The 25,557-nt window shown below is 43.1% G+C and overlaps 1 protein-coding gene across 1 annotated transcript in view; it reads right to left on the bottom strand.

The window, feature by feature from the left end:
• The window catches only part of TIMELESS (timeless circadian regulator), a 955,757-nt gene that overhangs the window by 228,289 nt on the left and 701,911 nt on the right, over positions 1 to 25,557 (bottom strand). Inside the window, exon 21 of the mRNA XM_044083673.1 lies at positions 18,082 to 18,205. Within this exon, the coding sequence (XP_043939608.1) occupies positions 18,082 to 18,205 (124 nt within the window). The remainder of the gene's footprint in view (positions 1 to 18,081; positions 18,206 to 25,557) is intronic.

The following is a 25,557-nucleotide window of genomic DNA, read 5'->3' as shown; positions in this document are numbered from 1 at the left end:
CCTGCTGGGATGTGGCACGGATGCTTTGTGCTGAATGCCTGTGTGAATGGACATCTGTGGGACTGGCTGCCATAATATAACACTGAGGCTTGTCACAGACTACCTTGTAAGTACAGCTACTCTGCCCTTGTACTGTACGCAAAAGGAAATTAGTGTGATAGGGTAAAAGAGATAATATATTGCAGTGTCAAGTCAGACTTGTGTTTTCATCTATGCATTCAGTTTTGGAGAAAGACAGTTCATTAGAAAGGAAAAGAATCTTGCTGGCTAAGCATGAAATATGCAGAAATACAGAATTCCCCTTTTTCAAGGGAAAGATATGTGTAGTTGAAATGGAATGCTAGATAAAGCACAGACTGAGGCACGTGCAAGAAAAGGCTTGGAAACCAAGGCTAAAGAGGCATGTAAAACATTACAGAGATTTTGGTATTATTAGGATATACTTCAGACATGGTCAGGAGTCAGTAAGTTAGCTTTTGGACTGATATTTGAATGTCTTTACAGTACAGACATTCGAGCATGAGTACAGAAGTCAGGTCAAACATCCATATTATTCAGGAGGAAAAGACTGTTTCAGTTCATATTATTCAGGAGAATCAGAATATACATGCAGAATCTTTGGATATATTTATTAGTACTTTTATTGTTATCCAGCATTCCAGAATTTCTACAGACTGTTATTGTTTACCAGCACTGTTATTGAAGACAGTATTTGGATATTATTAACATCTAATAAAACATTATTAACTGAATTACAGTGTTTGCAGACTTTATCAACAAAGTACAAAAAGACTTGGCCCATAAAGGAAAGACTGGTCCCTGTTCAGTACAAGTTTGGGTAATTAGCAAATAAAGACTTTCATTTCAGTCTCATTTCAGTTGATTCCAGTTAATTCCAGTATTATAGTATCAATTCTTTCAGTCTACACAATTTTTTTGGGGGGTGCATTATGGTTGTAACAGTTCAGTGCTCTGGACTTACATCTTTTGCAGGGGGGGAATGCAATAGGACTTTGTTGTAAGGGACTTAGCCATTTCTGCAGTTGTGGTAATGGTTTCTGTGGTAAGGTTACCAATAAATTTATTTGCATACACAACCTCGCAATCAAGCAGCCAAAGCAGTGAGCCAAGCTGCCTCCCTCTACCCAGGTTTGGTGAGCTGGCTTGTATGTGTATAAGCAGAGAGGTAATATAATGTACTAGAGTAACTTTCCAGTCAAACCTATATCATATTCATGGGGAACTTGAACTACACCACTATAAACTAAGAATCCTACACAACCTCAAAATCACAGGCCCAAACATTCCAGTTAGTCCATACAACCACTGGGGGTGCAAAGATACTTGACCTAGCCCTCATGATCATGGGTGAAAGTTGCAAACCCCCCACACAACTCACACAAACATACGAACACAGTGTAACAGCCTCACATATCAGGTCAGACCATGGAAACTGTGTGCTTTGAAATAAAACCTGGGACACTAGCCAGATTTGGAACTTTCAGGAATTATTCCAAGGCAAACAACCTACTATTAAGTGACAAACTGGCAAAATTTAATGAAGTTAAAGTAGCCTCCTAGCCTAAGGACAATCACAAGGCATTCTTAAGCTATGTCAAAAACTTCAAAGGCAATACACAACAATATGCTAAACTAATTGCAAATTAAGATACCTATACTGAGCCAGATGATATAGCAAATCTACTGGCTGATAAAGTCAGTTCCAACTTTATACTACTTTCTCCCCTTCACACCTCTCAAGAAGTAACCCCAAGTATAACTATCACTAGGGAATAGGTTCTCAATTATCTCTAACAGGCCAAAAACAATGCATCGGAGGGTCCTAATAATATCCCAAGTTTCCTTCTAGATGGCAGGAAATATGACCTGAAGGGCCCACTAGAATGAGTATATAACCACAGCTTCCAAACAGACTTTATGCCAAATGAATGTAAGACTGCAGCTGTTATCTCTATGCACAAGGGCAGGCCATCTACCAACTAGGGTAATTACCGAATTATAAATCTGACTAGTCTTGTATTTAAAGCCATAGAAAGAATTACTATTGAAATGATAAATAATGACACTGAAAACCTTCAAACACTGGACCTAACCCAGTTTGATTTAGACAAAAGCAGGTCATGCCTGCTCAACCTGGTGGACTTTAAGAAAGTAATCGAGAAATGGATGAGGGGCAGAATGGTACATATAGACTACCTTGACCCGCCAAGGCATTCTGCTTCATACCCCACACGAACGTTGTAGACATGCTCACGAGATAAGGTGTAAAGTCCTATGTCACCCACTAGACAATCAGCTGGCTAACAGGCAAGTCCCAAGATGCCTGGGATGACATGGTCGACAGACCATGATGCTTTGCCATAGATGGCATGCACCTGTCACCCCTGGGATTCCGGATACTGGCTAAGGTTCTTGCCGCCCCTATAGTGCCTTTTTTAGGCAAGGTTCAAATGACAAATTCACCACCATAACAGGAACAGGCAAGCAAAAACTGAGGGTGATGCTACTCAATGCTAGAAGTCTAAATCTCAAAATGCACTCACTCGAGGCACTCCTTAAAATGGAGAACATCGATATCTGTGCAGTGACTGAGACCTGGTTCAAGGCTCCAGAGAACACCCCTGAACTACCAGGCTATAACTCATACCACACTTTTCGGCCATGTAACCTGGACCGAGACACCAAAGGCGGAGGTGTGTCCATATTCATTACGGATATCCACACCTCCAGGCTAGCTGCTCAGCATAATACAGCCGAGGTTATCCAAGTGCAACTAACTCTGGACAAAACTGCAATCCAAATTGTAGCTTGCTACAGATCACCCACCATGCCCCAGGATTCCCACTCCTCTTTTCTTGATGTACTGGAAAATATTAGGGTTCAACCAAACACCTTAATAATGGGCGATTTCAACTATCCCACCATTAACTGGGAAAACTACTCATGTACCAACTCCTTCGCTCAACGCTTTCTGGAATTCAGAAACTCCAATGCCCTGGATCAACTTAGCCACACCCCCACCAGGGGCAACAATATCCTAGATCTAGTCACCTGAAGTCAACGCCTCATTGGTCCGATCCGACTATAAGCTAATTACCCTAGATATCCACATCCTGCCCCCACCCCCACATTAAGGAAACCATGGTAAAACATTTCTCCAAAGCCAACTTCATACTTCTTAAGACAGAAGTGGTAAACTTCATGCCACCCATGCAGATGGACAATACAGTTACGACTACTGAATCCTATACAATTACACTTTATAAGCACTTACATGAGTGCATGGATTGTGCTATCCCAAACAGAACCAAGACGCTATCCTCCAAAAAAAGGAAGCCAATCTGGTGGTCCCCTGTCATAAACAAACTGTACATCAGAAGGAAGAAACTGTTGCAAAAGAGAGTAAAATCCCACGAGTGGAGGAGCTCCCTGGTCAGCCTCAGTAAGAAGCTGCACTCCCTGATAAAATCCTCCAAAGCTAGTTACAAAAACAAAATCACCACTGATTCTAAAGACAACCACAAAGCATTCTATAGTTATGTCAAGAATCTCAATGGCAACACTCAGATCTGCTCTGAGTTACAGCACAATGGCACTAAATATACAGACCCAACTGATATTGCCAGCATCCTGGCAGATAGGTTCAGTGCTAACTTTACCCCCCCCCTCACCCCCTAAAGAGCCCATCTCTATACCGGAACAATGCAAAAGTTCCTGTAATCACGGCTGCACAGGTAAAAAACACACTCTCCAAAGCCAAGAACACAGCATCCATGGGACCAGACAACATCCCAGGCTGCATTCTACATAAACTACAGAACGAACTGGCACCCCACCTACGTACCATGTTCAATCATATCCTCACCTCAGGCTTTGTGCCTGCTGAATAGCGCACAGCAACGGTTATCCCACTCCACAAGGGTGGAGTCACCATGGACCCCGAGAACTACCGCCCCCTTAGCCTGACGGGCCTGGTCTGCAAGGCTATGGAACGTGTCATCATGGAAAGTACAGTTTTGTACCTACCATAAATGTAGATGTTCGAGTGCTAATACAGCTGTAGTAATCACAGATGGGGTTTTCTGCCGTCAGGCGGGTCCTCGGTCGGCCGAATTCCAAAGTCTAGGTCCGGCGTTGGTTGTTGTCGCATTCTTTCCTGACGTCAGTGCGACAGGGGTATATAAGACACAGCCGACACCATTTTCTTCAGTCTTTCTTGCCCCAGATGTCAGGTGCCCCCAGAAGGAAGGCAATACATAAATTATATATATATATATATATATATATATTTATATTTATATAGTCAAGCAATGCAATATAATCAAAAATCATTAGTTGCAAGCAAATACGCCATAGAAGGATAACCCAATCAGGTTGTATGAGGAGGTGTTAGTCACTAGGCCTTTACCAAGAGGGGAAGGTGGGAGGGAAACCTGTACTGCAGCTGTATTAGCACTCGAACATCTACATTTATGGTAGGTACAAAACTGTAATATGTTCATCGTGCATACAGCTGCAGTAATCACAGATGGGTAGAATCCCAAAGCTACGCACAGGGTGGTAGGCACTAGGTGGAACTGGGAGCAGCCAGAATGCCCTGCAACACAGCAGTAGCAAAGCCTGCTCTAGTTTTGGAGTATAAAGGCAGGTAGTAGTGTTTTGTGTAGGTATGCACAGAACTCCAAGTGGCTGCCTCCAAAATATCTTTGGTAGGTACTCCTCTGAGGAAGGCTGTAGAGGTAGCTGTGGCCCTTGTGGAGTGGGATCTGATGCCTGTAGGAACAGGTTTGCCATGAAAGGAGTAACAAAACCATATGCAGTGGCCTATCCATTTTGGAATTGTCTGTTTGGAAATTGGCTTCCCTTGAGCTCCTACAGCATAGGACACAAAAAGTTGTTCTGATTTCCTGAAGGGCTGTGTTCTGTCCAAATAGTAACGTAGCTGTCTATGGATGTCTAAGGAATGTAGCAGCCTTTCCCCTTTGTTTTGAGGATTGGGGTAAAAGGTAGGTAAGTGTATGGCCTGATTTAAACCTACCCTGGATACTACCTTAGGCATAAATGACGGGTTGGTTCGTAGGGAAACACTGTCCTGATGGAAGATGAGAAAGGGCTGCACAGCCATGAGGGCTTGTAGTTCCGAAACCCTACGAGCTGAGGTAATGGCCAGAAGGAAAGCTGTTTTCCAGGACAAATATTGCAAATCTGTTGAGGCAGCTGGTTCAAAGGGAGGTAATGTTAATTTTTCTAGAATGTAGTTAAGATCCCAGGCTGGTATTGGTTGTTTCCTTGGAGGTCTTATATTCTTAGCTCCTCTGAGGAACTGTCTTAAAAGTGGGTGAGAGAATAAGGGTGGATCAGTGTTGTATTCCGCAGAAATGGCTGAGGCATGAATTTTGATGGAGGAAAATGAAAGTCCACTGTTCAACAGCTCAGCTAGATACTGTAATATCTGAGGCAAATTCAGTTTTTTAGGACCCTGACCTTTTTTCTCATTCCAAGCGCAAAACCGTTTCCATTTTGCGGAGTAAGCCTTTCTAGTAGATGGCCTTCTGGCCTCCAAAATGACATCCTGCACCTCTTTGGAGAGTAGGGTCTGTTGTGGTGTTAAGGAATTTTCCATGCAGCCAGATTGAGTGTTTTCAGCTGACTGTGAAGAGTTTTGTAGCTGTGATGAGTCAGTAGAAGAGGCATTAGAGGTAGGTTCCAGGGAGGAGTATGTGTTAGGCTCCTCAGGAGTGGGTACCAGTGATGTCTTGGCCAGTCTGGAGCAATCAGTATCATCTTCGGTCTGTCTGCTCTTGCTTTCAAGAGCACCTTGGGCAGAAGAGGCAAAGGTGGGAAAGCGTAAACTGTCCATGCTGCCCAACTGAAAGAAAGGGCGTCCACTCTCCAGGCCTTTGGAAGAAAGGTACTTGAACAGAACTTTTTCAATTGATGATTCCTGTAGGAGGCGAAGAGATCTATGTCTGGCCTTCCCCACGCTTGGATTATCTTTGTAAACACTTGAGGATGCAACTTCCATTCGTGTGGGTCTGTCATATTTCTGCTTAGATTGTCTGCCAGCGTGTTTTCCAATCCTGGCAAGTACTGTGCTTGAAGTTCGATTTGCCATTCCAGAGCCAAGTTCCAAAGTGACATGGCTAGCCTGCACAGGAGGTATGAATGTGTTCCACCTTGTTTGTTTATGTACCACATTACTGTGGTGTTGTCTGTTCTTATCAATAATTGCCCTGGATGCAGGAGGTCCTTGAACATTGTAATTGCATTTATCACTGCTAGCATTTCTTTTTGATTGATGTGAAGGTGCTTTTCCTTTTGGGACCATTTGCCCTGAATGCACCTGTCATGTGTGCCCCCCAGGCGTAGTCTGAGGCGTCTGTTGTGATGACTTGATTTGCTTGAGGCTTGCAGAATGGAAGACCTGTGTTTGTTTGGCATGCTTGGGCCCACCATAGAAATTCCTTTTGCAAACATGGGATTATTGGTATTATTGTTTCCAAAAGTACAGTTTTGTACCTACCATAAATGTAGATGTTCGAAGATCCACATTGCTGCAGTCCTTACTTATGGGTAGTCCGCTGTCCTTGGTCGGCCCGAATACCAAAGTATTAGGCTGACGTCGATCATGGGCGCACAGCCCTGACATCAGAGCGTCAGGGTATAAAAGCGCATGACCGACGTCATATCCTCAGTCTTTTCTTGCCCCAGATGTCAGAAGGCCCTAAAAGAAAGGCCACAGCCAAAAAACAGAGTACCTTCCCAAAAGATATGCCCAACTACAGCCATCACCCAAACCATATAACCATGCTAAGCTACAGAGGGGAAGGAGGGAGGGAAAATTGGACTGCAGCAATGTGGATCTTCGAACAGCTACATTTATGGTAGGTACAAAACTGTACTATGTTCTTCATCTCACATTGCTGCAGTCCTTACTTATGGGTAGAATCCCAAAGCAACGGGAAAGGGAGGTTGGAAAAATCATAAAGCATTAGGGGCTGCTAAAATGCCCTGTAATATTGCAGTGGCAAATCCAGCCCTAGACTTAGAATAAAGAGGAAGGTGGTAATGTTTAGAAAAAGTATGTACTGAACTCCAAGTGGCTGCTTCCAAAATATCCTTTGTAGCTACCCCCCTTAGAAAGGCAGTAGAAGTTGCAGTAGCTCTAGTGGAATGAGGTCTGATTCCAGTTGGAATCTCCTTACCATGATGGGAATAACAAAAAGAAATACAAAACCCAATCCATTTAGAAATAGTTTGTTTTGAAACAGGTATACCCTGTGAACCCAAAGCAAAAGAAACAAACAACTGCTGAGACTGTCTGAACTCCTTGGTTCTGCTCAAATAATACCGCAACTGCCTGTGAATATCCAAAGTATGCAAAATCTTCTCCCCTTTATTTTGAGGATTTGCATAAAAAGTAGGCAAATGAATAGCTTGGTTTAAGGCCACACTAGAAACCACTTTAGGCATAAAGGAAGGATTAGTACGCAAAGATACCCTATCCTTATGAAAAATCAAGAAAGGCTCCACTGCCATAAGGGCCTGTAATTCAGAAACCCTTCTTGCAGAAGTAATGGCCAACAAAAAAGCAGTTTTCCATGACAAATACTTTAACTCGGCAGTAGCTGCAGGCTCAAAGGTTGTAGAGTAAGCTTTTCCAACACAAAATTGAGATCCCAAGCAGGAGTAGGAGCTCTCGTGGGGGTCTTATGTTCTTTGCCCTCTGAGAAACTGCTTACACAAAGGATGAGAGAATAAAGGAGGGTCACAGTCATAATTAGCCGAAATGGCTGCAGCATGAACCTTTATGGAGGAAAAGGACAAACCTTTGTCTAATAACTCAGTAAGATATTGTAAGGAAGCACTCAAATTAGGCTTGGAAACATCAAAGTCCTTCCCTTTGCTCCAAATAAAAAATCTCCTCCATTTATCAGCATAAACTCTCCTTGTACTAGGCCTCCTGGCCTCCAAAATAACATTCAAAACTTGTTGTGGAAGCTGAGAACCTCCAGAGTCTAAAACAGAATATGCCAGGCCGTTAGATGCAGAGACTGAATTCTGACATTGAGAAAGTGATTGCCCTCCTGAGACAAAAGGTGTGGAATCAAAGGCAGAGGCCATGGAGGCTCTCGGACCAAACTCCTCAGTAGTGGGTACCAGTGTTGTCGAGGCCAATCCGGTGCTATCAGGATCATGGATGGCTTGTCTTGCCTGGCCTTCAAGAGAACCTTGGGCAGAAGAGGTAGAGGTGGAAAGGCATATACATGAAGATTGTTCCAACTGAATGACAGAGCGTCCACCTTCCAAGCTGTGGGATGAAACCTTTTTGTGCAAAACTTTGGCAACTGGTAATTTAGTGGAGAAGCAAACAGATCTATGTCTGGAGTTCCCCATGACACTGTCAACTTTTGAAATACCTGAGGATCCAATTTCCACTCGTGAGGATCCACTATTTGTCTGCTCAATACATCTGCTAAGGAGTTTTGTGCTCCTGGTAGAAATCTTGCCTGAAGATTGAGGTTGTAACTGAGAGCTGTCTCCCACAAAATCATAGCTTGTCTGCAAAGAGGGTACGAATGAGTTCCCCCTTGCTTGTTGATGTACAACATGACAGTTGTGTTGTCTGTTAGAATCAACACCTGCCCTGGGTGAAGTAAATCCTTGAAAGCCATCAATGCAAATTGTACTGCTAACATCTCCTTCAAGTTGATATGCAAATGTTGAAGTCTGGCAGGCCACGTGTCTTGCACCCATTTTCCATTGAGGTGTGCTCCCCAAGCCTTGTCCGAGGCATCCGTCATTAGAATCTGACTCGCCTCTGGTCGGGTCACAGAGAGTCCCTTGTTTAGGTGACATTCCTGAGCCCACCACGAAAATTCCTTCTGAATGCAAGGAATTATCTGAATGACAGTGTCTAGATCCTGGCAGTGTTGTGTCCATAGATTTTTGAGATACCATTGAAGCTTCCTCATATGCAATTTGGCATTGGGAAGCACCAGAATACAAGATGCCATGAACCCCAAGGCTTGAAGGACTGTCCTTGCAGTCAGCCTGGACTGTAGAGACATTTGATGGAAATAAAGTGAAAGACTTTTCTGTTTGTCCGGGGTCAAAAAGGCCATCTGGGAAGCTGTATTCAGTCTCACACCCAGAAAGCACATGTCCTGAGAGGGTACTAGACTGGACTTTGTTTCGTTCACAGAATACCCTAGGCATCTTAACACTACCATCACATACTGTAGATGCTGAAGAAGCTCGTCCTTGTCTTGTGCAATAATCAGGCAATCGTCCAAATAAGGATAAATTTGTATTCCTTCCATCGTGAAAAGGCTATCACTGGAGCCAGAACCTTTGTGAACACCCTGGGCAGTAGATAAGCCAAAGGCCAATGCAGAGTACTGATAATGAAAATTTCAAGCTCGAAGCAGGTACTTCCTGCAACTGGGCCTGATAGGAACATGAAGATAAGCCTATTTTAGATCCAGAGTTACCATCCAGTGATCTTTTCCCAGCAGAGGCAAAAGCTGTTGTAATGTCAACATTTTGAACTTTGGAATGTCCAAATAAGTGTTGAGGAGAGATAAATCCAAAATCGGTCTCCACGTGTTCCCTTTCTTTGGCACTAGAAACAGGCGGGAATAAAACCCTAGACCCACTTCTGAAGGAGGTACTGGCTGTATGGCTCCCATGTGAAGAAGTAATGAAATCTGTATGTGAGCCTCCATCCTTTGCCGAGGAGGAATGTCTGGCATACCTTTGAAAGGAGGCAATGTATGGAAATAAAACTTGTAACCTTTGTTTATAATGTCCAAAACCCATTTGTCTTGGGTGATTAAAAACCAATTTTGCTTGAAGAGAGCTAGCTTTCCTCCCAAAGGAGCTGCCAGGCAAGAAGAATCTGGCAGCTGAAAATGCAGGTCATTGGGCCTGTTTACGAAAGGACTGGCCCCTACCCTCACCAGCAGATTGAGCAGGCGAACTCCATGTTCTAGGCCTAAAGGTACTCTGAGCTCTGCCCCTACCAGGCCTAGATCTACCCCTAGACTGGGAATCAGAAGAAGGGTACGTCCACCCCTTAGCAGGCCAATTTCTACTAAACTTAGGAGGTTGAACCTGCAAAAAATCTTTAACAGTCTGCATAGACTTAGCCTTGTCCTCCATTTTCTTCAAAACAGACTCCACAGGAGGACCAAACAAAACTTCGGACTGTAAAGGGGCATCCAGAATTCTAGACTTAACATGCTCAGATAAATTCTGATCCTTAAGCCAGGCATGCCTACGAAGAACTGAACCAGTGGCAGCCACTCTAGAAGAAGCCTGCAAAGCATCAAAGCCACACTGCAAAGAATGTTTCCCCACCTGTTCAGAAACATGCACCAAATCTTGCAATTCTTTACACTCTATGCCCTCTGCCAAAGCATCCACTTTAGATTTTAGCTGAGAAAGGAGGAAATTCTGATATTTCAACATATGAAACTGGCAATTTAAAGCCCTCATTGCTAGAGTAGAAGAGGTGTACACCTTCTTACCCCATCTGTCCAAAGCTCTAGCTTCCTTATCTAGAGGAACCGGATTCTTTACAACAGAAGCCCTAACACCCTTAGGCCCCTGACTAATAGTTTCTGGGTCCGCCCTAGGACTCTTATATAGGTATTTATGAGCCTCAGGTACCCTATAATACCTGTCCGGTTTAACTGGTGCAGGAGGCATAGAATCTGGATTAAATGAGGCCTCCGAAAAAACATCCTGAACAACATCCAAAACAGGAGGAATAGCCAAGGGTCTGTGCTGTGGTAAAAACAAGAACTCTCTAAGCCTCTTTCTGGAATCTGAGTAATCCTGTCCTTCCCACTTAAAATGTTCCCTCAGAGTGTAAGGTTTCTGAAAATGAAAAATCCTCTGGAGGGGAAGCAGAAGGAGTAGAATCCTCTGCATCGGAATCCGAATAAGGAGGAAAATCTTGAATATCTTCAGCAGAAGACTCAGAATCATCTGAGGCCTGCTCCAAAATTTCCAACTCTGGCTCTACCCTGGGCCTTTTATCAGGGGGGGGCATGGAACCTCTAATTAAAGTAATTAAATCTTCTGCCATTTTAAGCATATGCTTCTTAGGTACAGACCCTGAAGAACCAGAACTAACTCCAGAAGAAGGCAAAACAGACCTGCCCTTAGAAGGAGCCCTAGAAACAGTAGCAGAAGGCCTAACCCCCTTAGGCAAAGAAGGGAGAATAGTAACCTGAGAGGCCCCTTCAGCCTGACCTGACTCCTGTGAGGCCACATCCTGAAAAATCAAGGTTTCCCCCTGAGACTCAACAGAAACTTCAGCCGGATCCACCTGTTCCACTGTAGTCTCTAAAGGACCGGCGTCCGAAATGGACGAATCATCCTGTCTAGGCTTTACAGATTTGTCTTTACGCTTCTTGGAAGCGGCGGAGGATCCGACGGCATATTATAATTACACCGTTTGCCAAAGACTAACCTAGCGCAATCTAGCCTTCTCTTAATAGTGCGCTTATTAAACCTAGCACAAAACCGACACCCAACTACGTCGTGCTTCGGTCCCAAGCAAGGGATACAAAGCGAGTGGTAATCCCTATGCGGTATCTGCTTCCCACAAGAAATACAATTATTCACTTTTTCTGACATCCGGTAAATAACTGAGGCAAGAAAAAACAAAAATGCTCCCCAACGGGGTACTTAGCCCAACTTGGTATGTCTGAAACTCCGAAAACGAAAAATTTCAGAAAGCCGAACGGCACTTGCAACGCTGCTTCTGCATCGGACCATGCGGCAAAAAAAACTAAGGATATGACGTCGGTCATGCGCTTTTATACCCTGACGCTCTGATGTCAGGGCTGTGCGCCCATGATCGACGTCAGCCTAATACTTTGGTATTCGGGCCGACCGAGGACAGCGGACTACCCATAAGTAAGGACTGCAGCAATGTGAAATGAAGAACATCTGTGGCTGTGTTGAGACCATATGTTTTTTTAGGTACCATTGAAGTTTCCTCATATGCAACTTTGCACATGGGATTAAAAGAATGCAAGATGCCATGAAGCCCAGAGCATGCAGGATTTTCCTTGCAGTGAGCCTGGTACAATTTGCTAGTATTTTGAAGTACTGAGTTAGTTGCCCCTGTTTTTCTGGCGTAAGATAGGCCATCTGGGTGTTTGTGTCCAAGTTGGCACCCAGGAAAGTTATTTTCTGAGATGGTGTTAGCCTGGATTTCTCTTTGTTGACTGTGTATCCCAGAGAATTCAATAACCGTGTTACATAAGCCAGATGTTCCAGAAGTATGTGCTTGCTGTCCGCTTGGATCAGGCAGTCGTCCAAATAAGGGTAAATTTGTATCCCTTGAAGTCTGCAGTAGGCAATTACTGATGCCAGGCATTTCGTGAATACTCTGGGCGCAGTAGATAAGCCAAAGGGCAATGCAGAGAATTGATAGTGGATTGAACCTGCAAGAAATCTGAGGTATCTTCTGCAGCTTTGTCTGATTGGGACATGCAGGTATGCCTCCTTGAGGTCCAATGTTACCAGCCAAAACTCCTTGCCCAGCATGGGAAGAAGCTGCTGTAATGTGAGCATCTTGAATTTTGTGCAGTAGAAATGTGTTTAGGATGGATAAGTCCAAAATGGGTCTCCAGTCGGTTCCTTTCCTTGGCACCAGAAAGAGTCTGGAATAAAAACCTTGACCTTGTTCGTGAGTAGGTACCTCTTGAATAGCTTTCATGGCCATAAGCTTTGAAATTTGTATTTGAGCCTCTGCCCTTTGATTGTGTGGCAGGTTCGGCATGCCTCTCATTTTTGGAAGAGTGTGAAAATGAAATCTGTAGCCTCTGTTTATAATGTCCAGGATCCATTTGTCTGTTGTGATAATATGCCAATTTCTTGTAAATAATGCCAGCTTTCCTCCCAAGGGTGCTGTCAGCTGAGACTTGCTTGGCATGAAAAGGGGGAAGTCATTGGGTTTGTTTCCTGTATTGTTGTGCACTGTCTTCGCCACCTCTTGGTGCTGGAGTTTGCCATTGTCTACCTCTATATGATCCTTGAGGTTGTCCTCTGCCCCTTGTGCGCCTGTATCTACCTCTTTGTGGCTTGTCCGTGGCTGGAAAGGACCATTTTTTTGAAGGCCAATTTCTGCTAAAACGTGGTGGTTGAACCTGTAGAAAAGCTTTGACAGTTTGCATAGATTTAGCTTTTTCTTCCATTTTCCGTAGTATCTCCTCAGCATTAGTACCAAATAGTACATCCTTTTGTAAAGGAGCATCTAGTAGCTTAGCTTTAACATGGTCAGGCAAGGTTTGCTCCCTAAGCCAGGCATGTCTACGAATGACTGATCCTGTCACAGCAGCTCTATTTGAGGCCTCTAGGGCATCATAGCCACATTGTAAGGTGTGTTTACCCACATGTTCTGCACTATGCATCATATCCTGCAACTCCTTCCAATCTGGTTGTTCAGGTTGAGACATTTTATTTCTTAATTGTGATAACAGAAACTGCTGATATTTAAGCATATGGAACTGACAATTTAAGGCCCTCATAGCTAGGGTGGCCGAGGTATATACCTTTTTTCCCCACCTTTCTAAGGATCTAGACTCTCTTTCGGAAGGTAGTGGATTCTTAGCAGTAGAGGCCTTCATTCCCTTGGGGCCTTGAGAAATGGTTTCAGGGTCAGCATTATGGCTTTTGTAAAGAAATTGGTGAGAGTTAGGAACTCTGTAGTACCTATCAGGCTTGACTGGGGCAGGAGGCAGGAATCCGGATTAAGGCAAGCCTCCGAGTAAACATCATCAAGTATGTCCAAGACAGGAGGTATCGCCAGAGGTCTGTGCTGAGGTAACAAAAGAAATTCCCTAAGTCTTTTCTTGGAATCAGAAAAGTCTTGGCCTTCCCAATGGAAGTGTTCCCTCAAGGTGTGCAAGGTTTCCCCAAAGAAATCCTCTGGGAAGATACAGAAGGAATGGACTGCTCAGCATCCGAATCTTCAAAAGGGAATGAGTGTTCCTCTTCATCAGAATGTTCTGAAAAAATGGAGTCCTGGTCAGAAGAGGGAGAAGCTTCCTCCACTCTGGGTCTCTTGTCTGGAGGGGGTTGGGAACCCCTGATAAGAGTAATTAAATCCTCAGCCATTTTTAGCATCTGCTTTTTAGGCATGGGGCCTGGAGATGGGCCCTGTGCAACAGGCCTCTTGGGATGCATGGCTGATTTGGACTTAGTAAAGGCCTTTATGGAGAAGGAAGATGAGGGTCTAAAGACACCATGGGTGGAAGTGGACCTGTCCACATTAGGAGGCTCAACACTCACAGTGGCTTCCGTGGTTGTAGTCTGGGTATGGGCCGAGGTACCTGCGGTCTCGGTTACAGAGGACACCGCCAAAGAAGTGTAGTCGGTAGTCAGGGGCTGCGTAGGCGCCTCGCTGAGAACCGGACCACGTGTAGCTGGTTTTGGCGTGGTGTCGGTCTTTGTCCTTGCGTTTTTTGGACAAAACGGTAGTCGGAGTATCCGACGACATTTTATAATCAAAGACTTTACCAAAAAAGTGCTGGGCGAACTCCGCCCGACGCTTAATAGTGCGTTTATTGAAAGTAGCGCAAAAGCGACAGGCTGAGACGTCGTGGTCTGAGCCTAAACAAGGTATGCAGAGGGAATGGAAATCCTTATGCGGTATTTGCTTCCCACAAGAAATACAATTGTTAACTTTGTCTGACATCGGTCTGAGGCAAGAAAAGTTTCCCCAACGGGGTACTTAGCTTTAAAGAAGACTTCGGTTTCCAATTTTTCGTAATTTCAGGAGCTGGCCGACCGGCACTTGCGAACTGCTTCTGCTTCGGGCACCGCGCGGCAAAAAAGACTGAAGAAAATGGCGTCGGCTGTGTCTTATATACCCCTGTCGCACTGACATCAGGAAAGAATGCAACAACAACCGACGCTGGACCTAGACTTTGGAATTCGGCCGACCGTGGACCCGCCTGACGGCAGAAAACCCCATCTGTGATTACTGCAGCTGTATGCACGATGAACATCTTATAAACAAAGACATTGGTAATCTCCAAACTCTGGACCCCACCCAGTTCGGGTATGTAAAAGGCAGATCATGTCTCCTAAATAAGATAGACCTCTTTGAAGCAGTCACCAAAGCCGTAGACAAGGGTAAGGTGGTTCACACAGCCTATGTAGATCTTGCCAAGGCTTTCTGGAATTATAGATAAACTCACTAAAGTAGGTATAAATCCCTATGTCACAAGATGGGGTGCCAACTGGCTCACTGACAGAACCCACACTGTGAAAGTAGCAGACTCCAAATCCGACTTCAGACCAGTGACAAGTGGAGTACCACAGGGTTCAGTCCTGGGTCCTCTCCTGTTTGGTATCTACTTCTCTGAAGTACAGGCTAACACAGAAGGTCTTTGGCTAACGAAGTTCGCAGATGACTGCAAACTAGAAGCCATAATCGAAACTCCTAACGATGTGGACATCCTACAAAAGGGCCTCACTGAGACAGATGCCTGTTGTCAAAGCCATGGCCTCAAGCTCAATGCCAAAAAGTGCATTGTCATCCCCTTTGGTAAAAACTCTGTACCCATGAACTACAACATAGGCGGTAGTATACTTAACACAGAAAGTGTGATAAGAGACCTTGGGACACAGGTGGACAGTGGTTTCTGCTTTGATAATCACATTGTCACAGTAGTCAGGAAATCCTTCTACGTGGCACACCTCATCACAAAAGGTTTCTCATCCAGAAAAAAAGAGGTAATTGTTCCCCTCTACTCATCACTCATTAGACCCATTATAGAGTACAACGCCCCCTTTTGGTATGTACCTCACAAGACATCTACAACAACTGGAAAGGCCGCAGAAATACCTCACAAAGAGGATTACCGGCCTCAAACAGATGCCCTACGCAGACCATCTCAAAAAACTCCAGCTTTACTCCGTCACATATCGCCTACACAGAGGCAATCTCTGCCTAACATACAAAGCTATGTCAAACCCAGAGCTGTTGGAATGCTCCACTTAAGGAAATCCCATTCCCTCCGAGCTACATGCTCTAGGGACCTAAACCTTGTCACCACAATAAACAGAACATGCCGGAGGGATAGATTCCTGTCCCAGAGACTTCCCATACTCTGGAATAAACTATCTATCTATATCAAACAAAGCTCCTCATTAGCACTCTTCAAGAAAATTCTTGATGATTGGATGGGAAATAGGAAATTCACCCCAGGGATCAGCTCTGCTCGACAGTGGCACAGGAAAATAACTTTCTTGGGTGGCAAAAGCCAGGGTACCTTTTTGGCTGGGCTTGTATAGGCCGCCCCAGGGCCGATAGCCTAGTACCTACCTATGAAGTCTGCAAAAAGGTCAGCCAAAAGTACAGTCAGCTGGTGCAGCTCCTTTTTTGCATCTTCTTCTCTAAAGTAAAGTCTAATTTCACTGGGCTCTGGATGACCAAGTTCAAGGTAGGGGTCTGTTACCATACAGGAGGCACTCAAGATGGATAAGTAGCACATTCTATCCAAGCAAGGCAGTATTTGCCTAACCAGTGCATGTTCTTTCATCTGTTGTCTGATGCAGGAATACAAATTTAGATGTCTTTATAATAAACAACTTTACTTTCACTGTAATAAGTGACATGAGAGTTTTAAGAAAATCCAGTGGTGGTATATCTTGGAATTAAAAAGGGAAGGGAATAAACATATTTACACAAACACAATAAATAGTAATATGTGGGATAGATTTATGAAGAGTGCAAAACTGAAGTGATTAGAATCAGAAACAAAACAGTGAAGGGGGCTGCATACCAAGTTACAATATGTGAAAAATACATTGGAGAAGATACATAAACAATGATTTACTGGTTTAACAAAGTTACTGCAGACAACTTGGATAAAGCCTCCAGTTGCAAGAGACAAATTACAGGGAGCAAATACAGACAATCGTACAATAACAGGTAAATGACCCAAGACCATACATCTCAAATGTTGCTGATTTTGCAGAATGCTAATGACATTTTGTTTATCTTACCTTTGACCTGTCCCTCATTACTTCTCAGGTAATCAATGGTGATTACTATTAAGTCAATAAATGTGATAATTTACAGTTGCATTACTATTGTTTAGAAAATGCACGTTGATGCAAAAAGGCTTAGTTTAAGGGAATTACAGTGCTATATAAAAACAAAATGTTTTATTTTTTACAGCCTTTATGACACAATTTAAGAATTTTGCTTTCTCAGGAATCCCTGAAAAACGGAGTTGGAAGGTTTGACAAACAATGTTTTGCCAACTGGTAGGTAGTAAGGATTAAAATTTGGGGACGGAAAGAGGCTAAGGTGTAGCAAAAATAAGTAAACCAATGTAAGTAGGTGGACAGTGCAAGTAAACAGTACATGAACTTTGTCTCCTGCTGTAAGCTATCAATCACAGCAGCAAACCTTTGCCACTTTGACAGATACAAAGGGGATGTGTTTAGGCGGAGGGGAGATGGGTTTAAGGACTACAACTCAGACATAACAAAAGAATGAAAACTGGCCATTTTAGAAAGAAAAAGAAGTAACAGGCACTGAAAATGCTGTTCTGTCTGATTATCCCTGTTTGCCTTTTAAGTAGTAACTGAAAAGCAAGAAATGTTAATTAAGTCTGACTGACTAAAATAAAGTGGGGTGTGCATGGAAACATGTAAACTCAATGCACTGACAGGAGCTTAGGGGCTATGATGTAATAGTTTAAAGCCAAACACTGCATTGTAGCATACCCAGAAGTAGACAAAAAAGAAAATCAAGATGCTAGACCCCATGACAGCAGACACTAGCAGTACATTTAAAAATGTAACAAAAAGGATATAGAGTATAAAAATGGTGTTAAATGTAGGAAACATCAGGACATTTCAGTCTGTGGGTGCTGTTCTCCTTTAATCAACTAAAGTTAGATACAACATGTTGTTTTTAACAGGTAATGTGGGAGATAGTAAAAACAAGGTGCTACATTCCAACAATACAAACTTTCACATTACATGGATTATTTTCAAATGGGTACTTTTTAATGTTACCTTATGCGTTTGAACTCCTTGATGCTGTCTGCCAGACCCATGGACACCAAGTGATTTGCTATCTGTTTCCGTGTTCTTTTCTGCTGCTTTAGGTGGGCCATAATATTCTCAATTACATCCACATCTACAGAAAAGGATATCAGAACAATTAAAAGTGTACTGAAAAAAAAAAGGAAACAATACTGTGTTTTAACATTATTTTGAGTTATCTTTCAGTTTATGTACATGGACTCACCCACAAAATTACATGACATTTTTTCCCTAATATTCCTGCAAACCACAGTAAAACATTAACAGTAAAACATTCTGGGTAATCAAAGGCAACCTTATTCTTTTAAAAGACCACTCAAGCACATCCAGTGTCAGTGCTACATCTTATGTTCATTTTCAAAGTGAAAGCAAATAATGCCTATACTAGGCCGATGAAGAGAAGAAACTGCAGTACAAACTAACTGTGTGGAAAAATTAAGAAAAGGATGACAGTAAAAGAGACAGCAATACTGCACAGCAAGGTTATCACTAAATTCTGAAGATTATGTGGCACAAAAAGTAGAACAAGGACTTTAACAGGAGCAAAGACTTTGGCTAAGAACATCACACAACAAGGAGCCATCTTTGCAAGTGGCTCGGTATTATAGACATGATGGGGAGGGACAACCCTCCAATATAAAGTAACATTTTCAGAGTTTATAAAAAAGCATCTCAGGTTAGCAGCTATCAATGAATAAACAGACAAATAATAGACAGAAAACAGTTACCTGCTTACCTGTTTTACTGGACTATGTCTTGCTGATGCACAATTACCCTCCTGTATGCACTTCTCCCAAGACTTTTAGAAAGCATCAATATTTTCACAGTCCACCCAATCATTTCAGCAGCCTATTACAAGAACTCAACACCCACTTTAAGAACTGATGTTTGCTAAGACCTCTTCTTAACCTACTCCCTCCATTTACTTGCCATTCTTGACCTTTCCTTCTCTACCTGTCATTAATTTGTTCTCTCTTCAGTTTAATTTGCAAAGCCCCTAACCACAAATGAGTCCACATCATGTTGTCTGAATTCATTTTTGTGGGCACAATGAAACTATCTTCCTGGTTCTGCTCTTCCTCTTGCAACTTTTTGCCATTATGCTGAAATCACCTCTACTCTTCTCTAATTAATCTGATGTCCAAATTAAATCTAAAGACAGAGAGTAAAAATCTCAGCTGCTCCCACTAACAGGTATGCCAGATATACATTATCCAAAAGTGCTAAACAGAGATGACACACAAACTGCTAAAGTAATAAATTTAATTTTTATTTTAGGAGTGAAATGTTTAAATATAAAGCTCCCTTCCTCATGCGCCCATCCTCAGATTACAGATTTTTATTCCAAAATGTTTCACTTCAGAAACAGATAATGCTTAACTGCTTCCCATAGATTAAGCCTGTCCAGCAAAGCTTCAGCCAAATTAGACTATGCTGGGACACCAGACAAGTAGACAGCCTGATTTAGAGGGAAATTTAGGACTAGTCCCCACAGACACCCTTTCTTTGTGGATAACCAGAAAGGGTTCCAAATGTATTCTAGATGAATCAGTGGCAATCAGAACAAGAATCTCAAAATATAAGTGAACACTAGGGTTAAAAGTAAGCAAAGCAAACCTTTCCAGACAGAATTCAGATATCCCTGATGGAAAGGTTTTTGACTGGAGATTAAAGGCAGATTAAACCCCCAGGGAATATCTTGGAATTATCAGGCTTATCTAGCAGTACTAATGGCTTGCTTTGAGTGCAGTCAAGAAAGGTAAAAAAAATCAAAAAGATGAACCAACTACTAAGGACCGTTTCTGCCAGAGAAAGCAAGTGCTCCATAAGAAATGCAGGTTCTCAAGAAAAATGGCCGAAACCTTTTTATTTTAACTTAACACAACTATTTACCATTACTCCCCTGAATCTTTTACCACTTACCCTATTCATAAATACCCAGGTGACTATCAAATGTTATTTCTGAATAAAGACCTACCAATAATACAGACAGTTTCTTACTCAGTGTCTCCCTATGGATAACACTGTTTAAGTAGAATTGTCAAAATGTTTGCCTCAGCTTCCTATTCAAATGCTGGCACTCATAACACTGAGTGCTAACATAAAGACAAAAAAAAAGACTGAAAATCCATAAGAAAATGAAATCTCAAACACTGGTCTTCTCTTTCTTTTTGCAGGGGAGCAAGCCCCTCTGCATTCCTCTCCCTCATATTGTGTTTGTGGGTGCCACTCAAGCTTTTATACATTTCTTTATATTTACATCTCTCTCTCTCTCTCTATATATATATATATATATATATATATATATATATATGGGTCTACTTCACATGACCGAAATTTCATTTGACTGAAATTCATTTCACTGAGACCATAATACCGAAAATTCAAAATACTGAAAACTCACTTGACTGAAACTCATAAGACTGAAACCTTAATATGCTAAATTTCAACATACTGAAGTGTAAACTACAGGCATGCACACTTACACCACCAATGACTCTTTCCAGAACTTAAAAACTACTTACATACCCTCTTAACAGAAAAGTACAGTTGTGTACCTACCATAAATGTAGTTGTTCGAGTGTATTCACTGTTGCAGTCATTACTCTTGGGTTATCCTGCTGGCAAGCTACTCTCAGTCGGCCAGAATTCCAAAGTCTAGGTCCGGTGTCGGTTGCTGTCGCCTCTTCCCTGATGTCAGTGCACCAGGGGTATAAAAGATGCAGCCAACGCCATTTTCTTCAGTTTTTCTTGCCCCAGATGTCAGGTGCCCCCAAATTGGTAGGCTGAAAAAATATGCCAATAAAAATACATGCACAAAAATAACATTCCCTTTATCTATAAGCAAATACACCAAATAGGTTGTATAGGATAGAGAAATGCAGAAAAGTCCCAGCAAATAGAAGGGGGATGGTGGGTGGGTAACCTGGACTGCAAAAGTGAATACACTCGAACATCTACATTTATGGTAGGTACACAACTGTACTATGTTCATCGTGTTTCACTGTTGCAGTCATTACTCTTGGGTTGAATCCCAAAGCTGAGGATGGGTGGCTGGGCTAAATAGGATTAGGAGAGGCTATGAGGCCCTGCAGAACTGCAGTGGCAAAGCCTGCTCTGGACTTAGAGTAAAGAGGTAAGTGGTAGTGCTTTGTGAAAGTGTGCACTGAACTCCAAGTTGCAGCCTCTAAGATATCTTTGGTTGGTACTCCTCTGAGGAAGGCTGCTGAAGTGGCTGCTACTCTGGTGGAATGAGGCCTAATGCCCTTAGGCACCGATTTGCCATGTTGAAAATAGCAGAAACAGATGCAATGGCCTATCCATTTAGAAATAGTCTGATTTGAGATAGCCTTTCCTTGTGATCCTGCAGCATATGACACAAAGTTGCTCAGTTTTTCTGAAAGCTTTAGTTCTGTCCAAGTAGAAATGTAACTGCCTGTGTATGTCCAAAGGATGCAGAATTTTCTCACCCTTGTTCTGTGGATTTGGATAAAAGGTAGGCAAGTGAATGGTTTGGTTGAGGGCCACACTGGATACCACCTTAGGCATAAATGTAGGGTTTGTCCTCAGAGAAACCCTGTCTGGATGAAAAATGATAAAAGGTTCCACAGCCATGAGTGCTTGTAACTCCAAGACTCGCCTTGCAGAGGTTATTGCTAGGAGTAGAGCTATTTTCCGGGATAAAAATTTTATATCTGCTGTTGAAGCTGGCTCGAAAGGAGGCAGTGCGAGTTTTTCCAAAACATAATTTAGGTCGCAGGCCAGAATTGGTGCTCTTCTTGGAAGCCTAATGTTTTTGGCCCCTCTGAGGTACTGCCTTATTAAAGGATGAGAAAAGATAAGTGGTTCCATATTGTAATGGGCTGAAATGGCAGAGGCATGAATCTTAATAGATGAGAAAGAAAGGCCTTTGTTCAGCATCTCAGTTAGATATAGTAGAATCTGAGGTATACTTGGCACACACATGTCAATGCCTTGTTCCTGGTTCCAAGCACAGAATCTCTTCCATTTTTCTGCATAAGATTTTCTGGTACTGGCCCTCCTGGCCTCCAAGATAACATCCATAACAGCTTTTGAAAGAGGAGTGTTCTGAATGGTTACATTATCCGCCATGCTGCCAGATTTAAGGTCCTGAGTTGGCTGTGCAGGATCTGATTGTTTTGTTGGGTCAGCAAGTGAGAAGTTTGAGGCAATATCCATGCTGGACCTTGAGACAAGCTCTTTAGGACTGGGTACCAGTGCTGGCGTGGCCAGTCTGGTGCAATCAGTATCATTTTTGGCTTCTCGTCTGACCTTTAGGAGAACCCTGGGAAGGAGAGGCAGTGGAGGAAAGGCATATACTGTTAGATTTTTCCAGCTGAAGGATAGGGCGTCCACTTTCCATGCTTGCTTGTGATAAATCCTTGTGCAAAATCTCTGCAGTTGTGAGGGGAGGCAAACAGATTTAAGTCTGGGCATCCCCATTTCCTTATTATCATGCTGAAGACTTGTGGATCCAGTTTACATTCATGGGGATCCATGAGGTTTCTGCTTAGTTCGTCTGCCAAAGTATTTGTTTTTCCTGGCAGGAATTGTGCTTGCAGGTGAATTTGAAAAGCCAATGCTGTGTCCCATAAGGTCATTGCTTGTCTGCAGAGAAGGCAGGAATGTGTCCCTCCCTCTTTGTTTATGTACCACATGACCATAGTATTGTCTGTCTTTATCAGTAGTTGTCCTGGATGAAGCAGGTCCTTGAAAGCTGTCAGGGCATTTTGAGTAGCTAGCATCTCTTTTTGACTGATGTGAAGATGCATCTGGTTTGCAGGCCATGTGCCCTGAATACATTTTCCAGCCATATGGGGCCCCCAGACATAATCTGATGCATCCATTGTCAGTGTCTGTTTGGCTGTGGGTAAACTGAATGGCAGACCCTTGTTGTGGTGACAGGCTTCTGTCCACCATCAAAACTCCTGTTGCAGGCAGGGAATGAGTGCAATTACTGTCTCCAGGCTGTGACAATGCAGAGTCCAAACACTTTTTAGATACCATTGCAGTTTCCTCTTATGCAGTCTGGCATATGGAATTAATAGAATGCAGGATGCCATGAAACCCAGGGCCTGCAGGATTTTCCTTGCAGATAAGTGGGGTTTTGTTGCCAATTTTTTGAAGTAAGAAGTCAATTGCTTTTGTTTGTCTGGCGTGAGATAAGCCATCTGGGCAGTTGTATTTAAGCTTGCACCCAGGAATATTATCTCTTGAGAGGCCACAAGTTTTGATTTCTTTTTGTTTACTGTGTACCCTAGGCCAGTTAGTAATCTTTTTACAAACGCCAGATGCTTTAGAAGAATGTCTTTGTTCTCTGCTTGAGTTAGGCAGTCATCCAAGTAGGGATATATTTGAATTCCTCTTTGTCGGCAACATGCAATTACTGGTGCCAGGCACTTTGTGAAGACCCTGGGCGCAGTAGATAAGCCAAAGGGCAGTGCAGAGAATTGGTAATGCATTGAACCAGCTATGACTCTGAGGTATCTTCTGCAAGTCTGTCTGATTGGGACATGCAGGTATGCCTCTTTTAGGTCCAAAGTTACGAGCCAAGCCTTCTTGCCCAGCATGGGCAGTAGCTGCTGTAGTCAACATCTTGAATTTTGGAACTTCCAGAAATGTATTTAGTATAGACAGGCCCAGTATTGGCCTCCAGGTTCTGTCCTTCCTGGGTACTAGGAAAAGTGTGGAGTAAAATCCCTGCCCCTGCTCTTGTTGTGGTACTTGCTGAATGGCCCTCACATCCACGAGAGCTGTAATTAGTTTTTCTGCCTCTGCCCATTGATTGTGTGGCAGGTCTGGCATACCTTTTGACCTTGGTAGAGTGTGGAAATGAAACCTGTAGCCTTGGGACACTATGTTCAAGACCCATTTGTCTTGGGTAATCATTTGCCAATTTGATGAAAAAAGTGCTAGTTTTCCCCCTAAGGGGGTTGCCAAAAGAAAAGTACTTGGATCTGGCAGAGGAAAGTCATTGGGACTGTTTCCTGTAAGGTTGTGATTTGTCTTTCCGCTTTTGGAGGTAGGAGCACCCCATTGTTTAGGCCTGTATGACGCATGTATCTGCCCCTTTGTGGTCTGTCTGACACTGGAAAGGTCCAATTTTTAGAAGGCCAGTTCCTGCTAAACCTGGGTGGCTGTACCTGTAAGAAATCCTTGACTGGCTGCATGTATTTTGCTTTATCCTCCATTTTTTTCAAAACCTCTTCTGCTTTAGTACCAAACAAAGTATCATGCTGCAATGGTGCATCTAATAATTTTACTTTAACATGATCAGGCAGATTCTGTTCCTTTAACCAAGCATGCCTTCTAATAACAGAACCTGTGACAGCGGCCCTGCACGAGGCCTCCTGTGAATCATAACCACATTGCAAAGTATGCTTTCCCACTTGTTCAGCTGCATGCAATAAATCCTGCAATTCCTTGTTTTCTGAACATTCAGTATTTGTCAACAATTTCTGTTTAAGCAGTGGCATTAAATACTGCTGATAGTTAAGCATATGAAACTGACAATTTACAGCCCTTACAGCCAAGGTAGCAGAAGTGTATACTTTTTTCCCCCATCTGTCTAGAGCCCTAGAATCCCTATCAGAGGGGGCAAGGTTTTTTGCAGTGGAGGCTTTAACCCCTTTGAGACCCTGAGATATAGTTTCTGGATCAGCAGCAGGGTTTTTATATAGGAATTTATGAGAATCCGGAACCTTCTAGTATCTGTCTGGCTTAGCAGGTGCAGGGGGTAGAGAGTCAGGGGACAGGCCGGACTCTGAAAATACATCTACAATGTCTACAATAGGTGGAATAGCAAGGGGTCTGTGCTGAGGAAGTAGCAGAAAGTCTCTGAGCCTTTTCTTAGATTCAGAATAATCTTGGCTCTCCCAGTGGAAATGCTCCCTTCATGGTATGCAGGGTTTCCCCAAAAGAATAATCCTCAGGAGGAGAGGCTGAAGGAATGGATTCTTCAGCATCAGAATCCTCATAGGGAAGCATGGAATAATCCTGTTCAGAAGAGGAATCAGAGGAAATAGAAACCTGATCAGAAGAATAATACTCTGTCTCTTGCCTAGGCCTCTTATCAGGTGGGGGATGGGAGCCCCTGATCAAAGTAATTAGGTCTTCGGCCATTTTGAGCATCTGTTTTTTAGGCATGGTAGATTGAGTAGGAGAACGCTGTATTTGTTTCTTTGTCTTTAGAGCTGCTTTAGTCTTTGTCTTTGAAGCTGAATATGGCTTAATATATAGTTGTGTAGGTCTGGAGACACCCTCAGAAGCCGATGCCTGCTCAATGGCTCCAGACCCATCTGAGGGAATGAATTTCGAGTGTCCAATACCTTGAGTATCCAGAGGCCCAGTCGGCTCCACGTGGGAATCGGAAGCAGCCTGTGACTCTGAGGTAGCGGGCGCCAGGGGCTGCGAAAGTGCCTCACT

This window comes from Protopterus annectens, chromosome 9.part0, assembly GCF_019279795.1.
Source record: "Protopterus annectens isolate FY-2018-M chromosome 9.part0, PAN1.0, whole genome shotgun sequence".
In the NCBI taxonomy this organism is placed as follows: domain Eukaryota; kingdom Metazoa; phylum Chordata; order Ceratodontiformes; family Protopteridae; genus Protopterus; species Protopterus annectens.
This window is presented reverse-complemented; position numbering and strand designations above follow the sequence as displayed.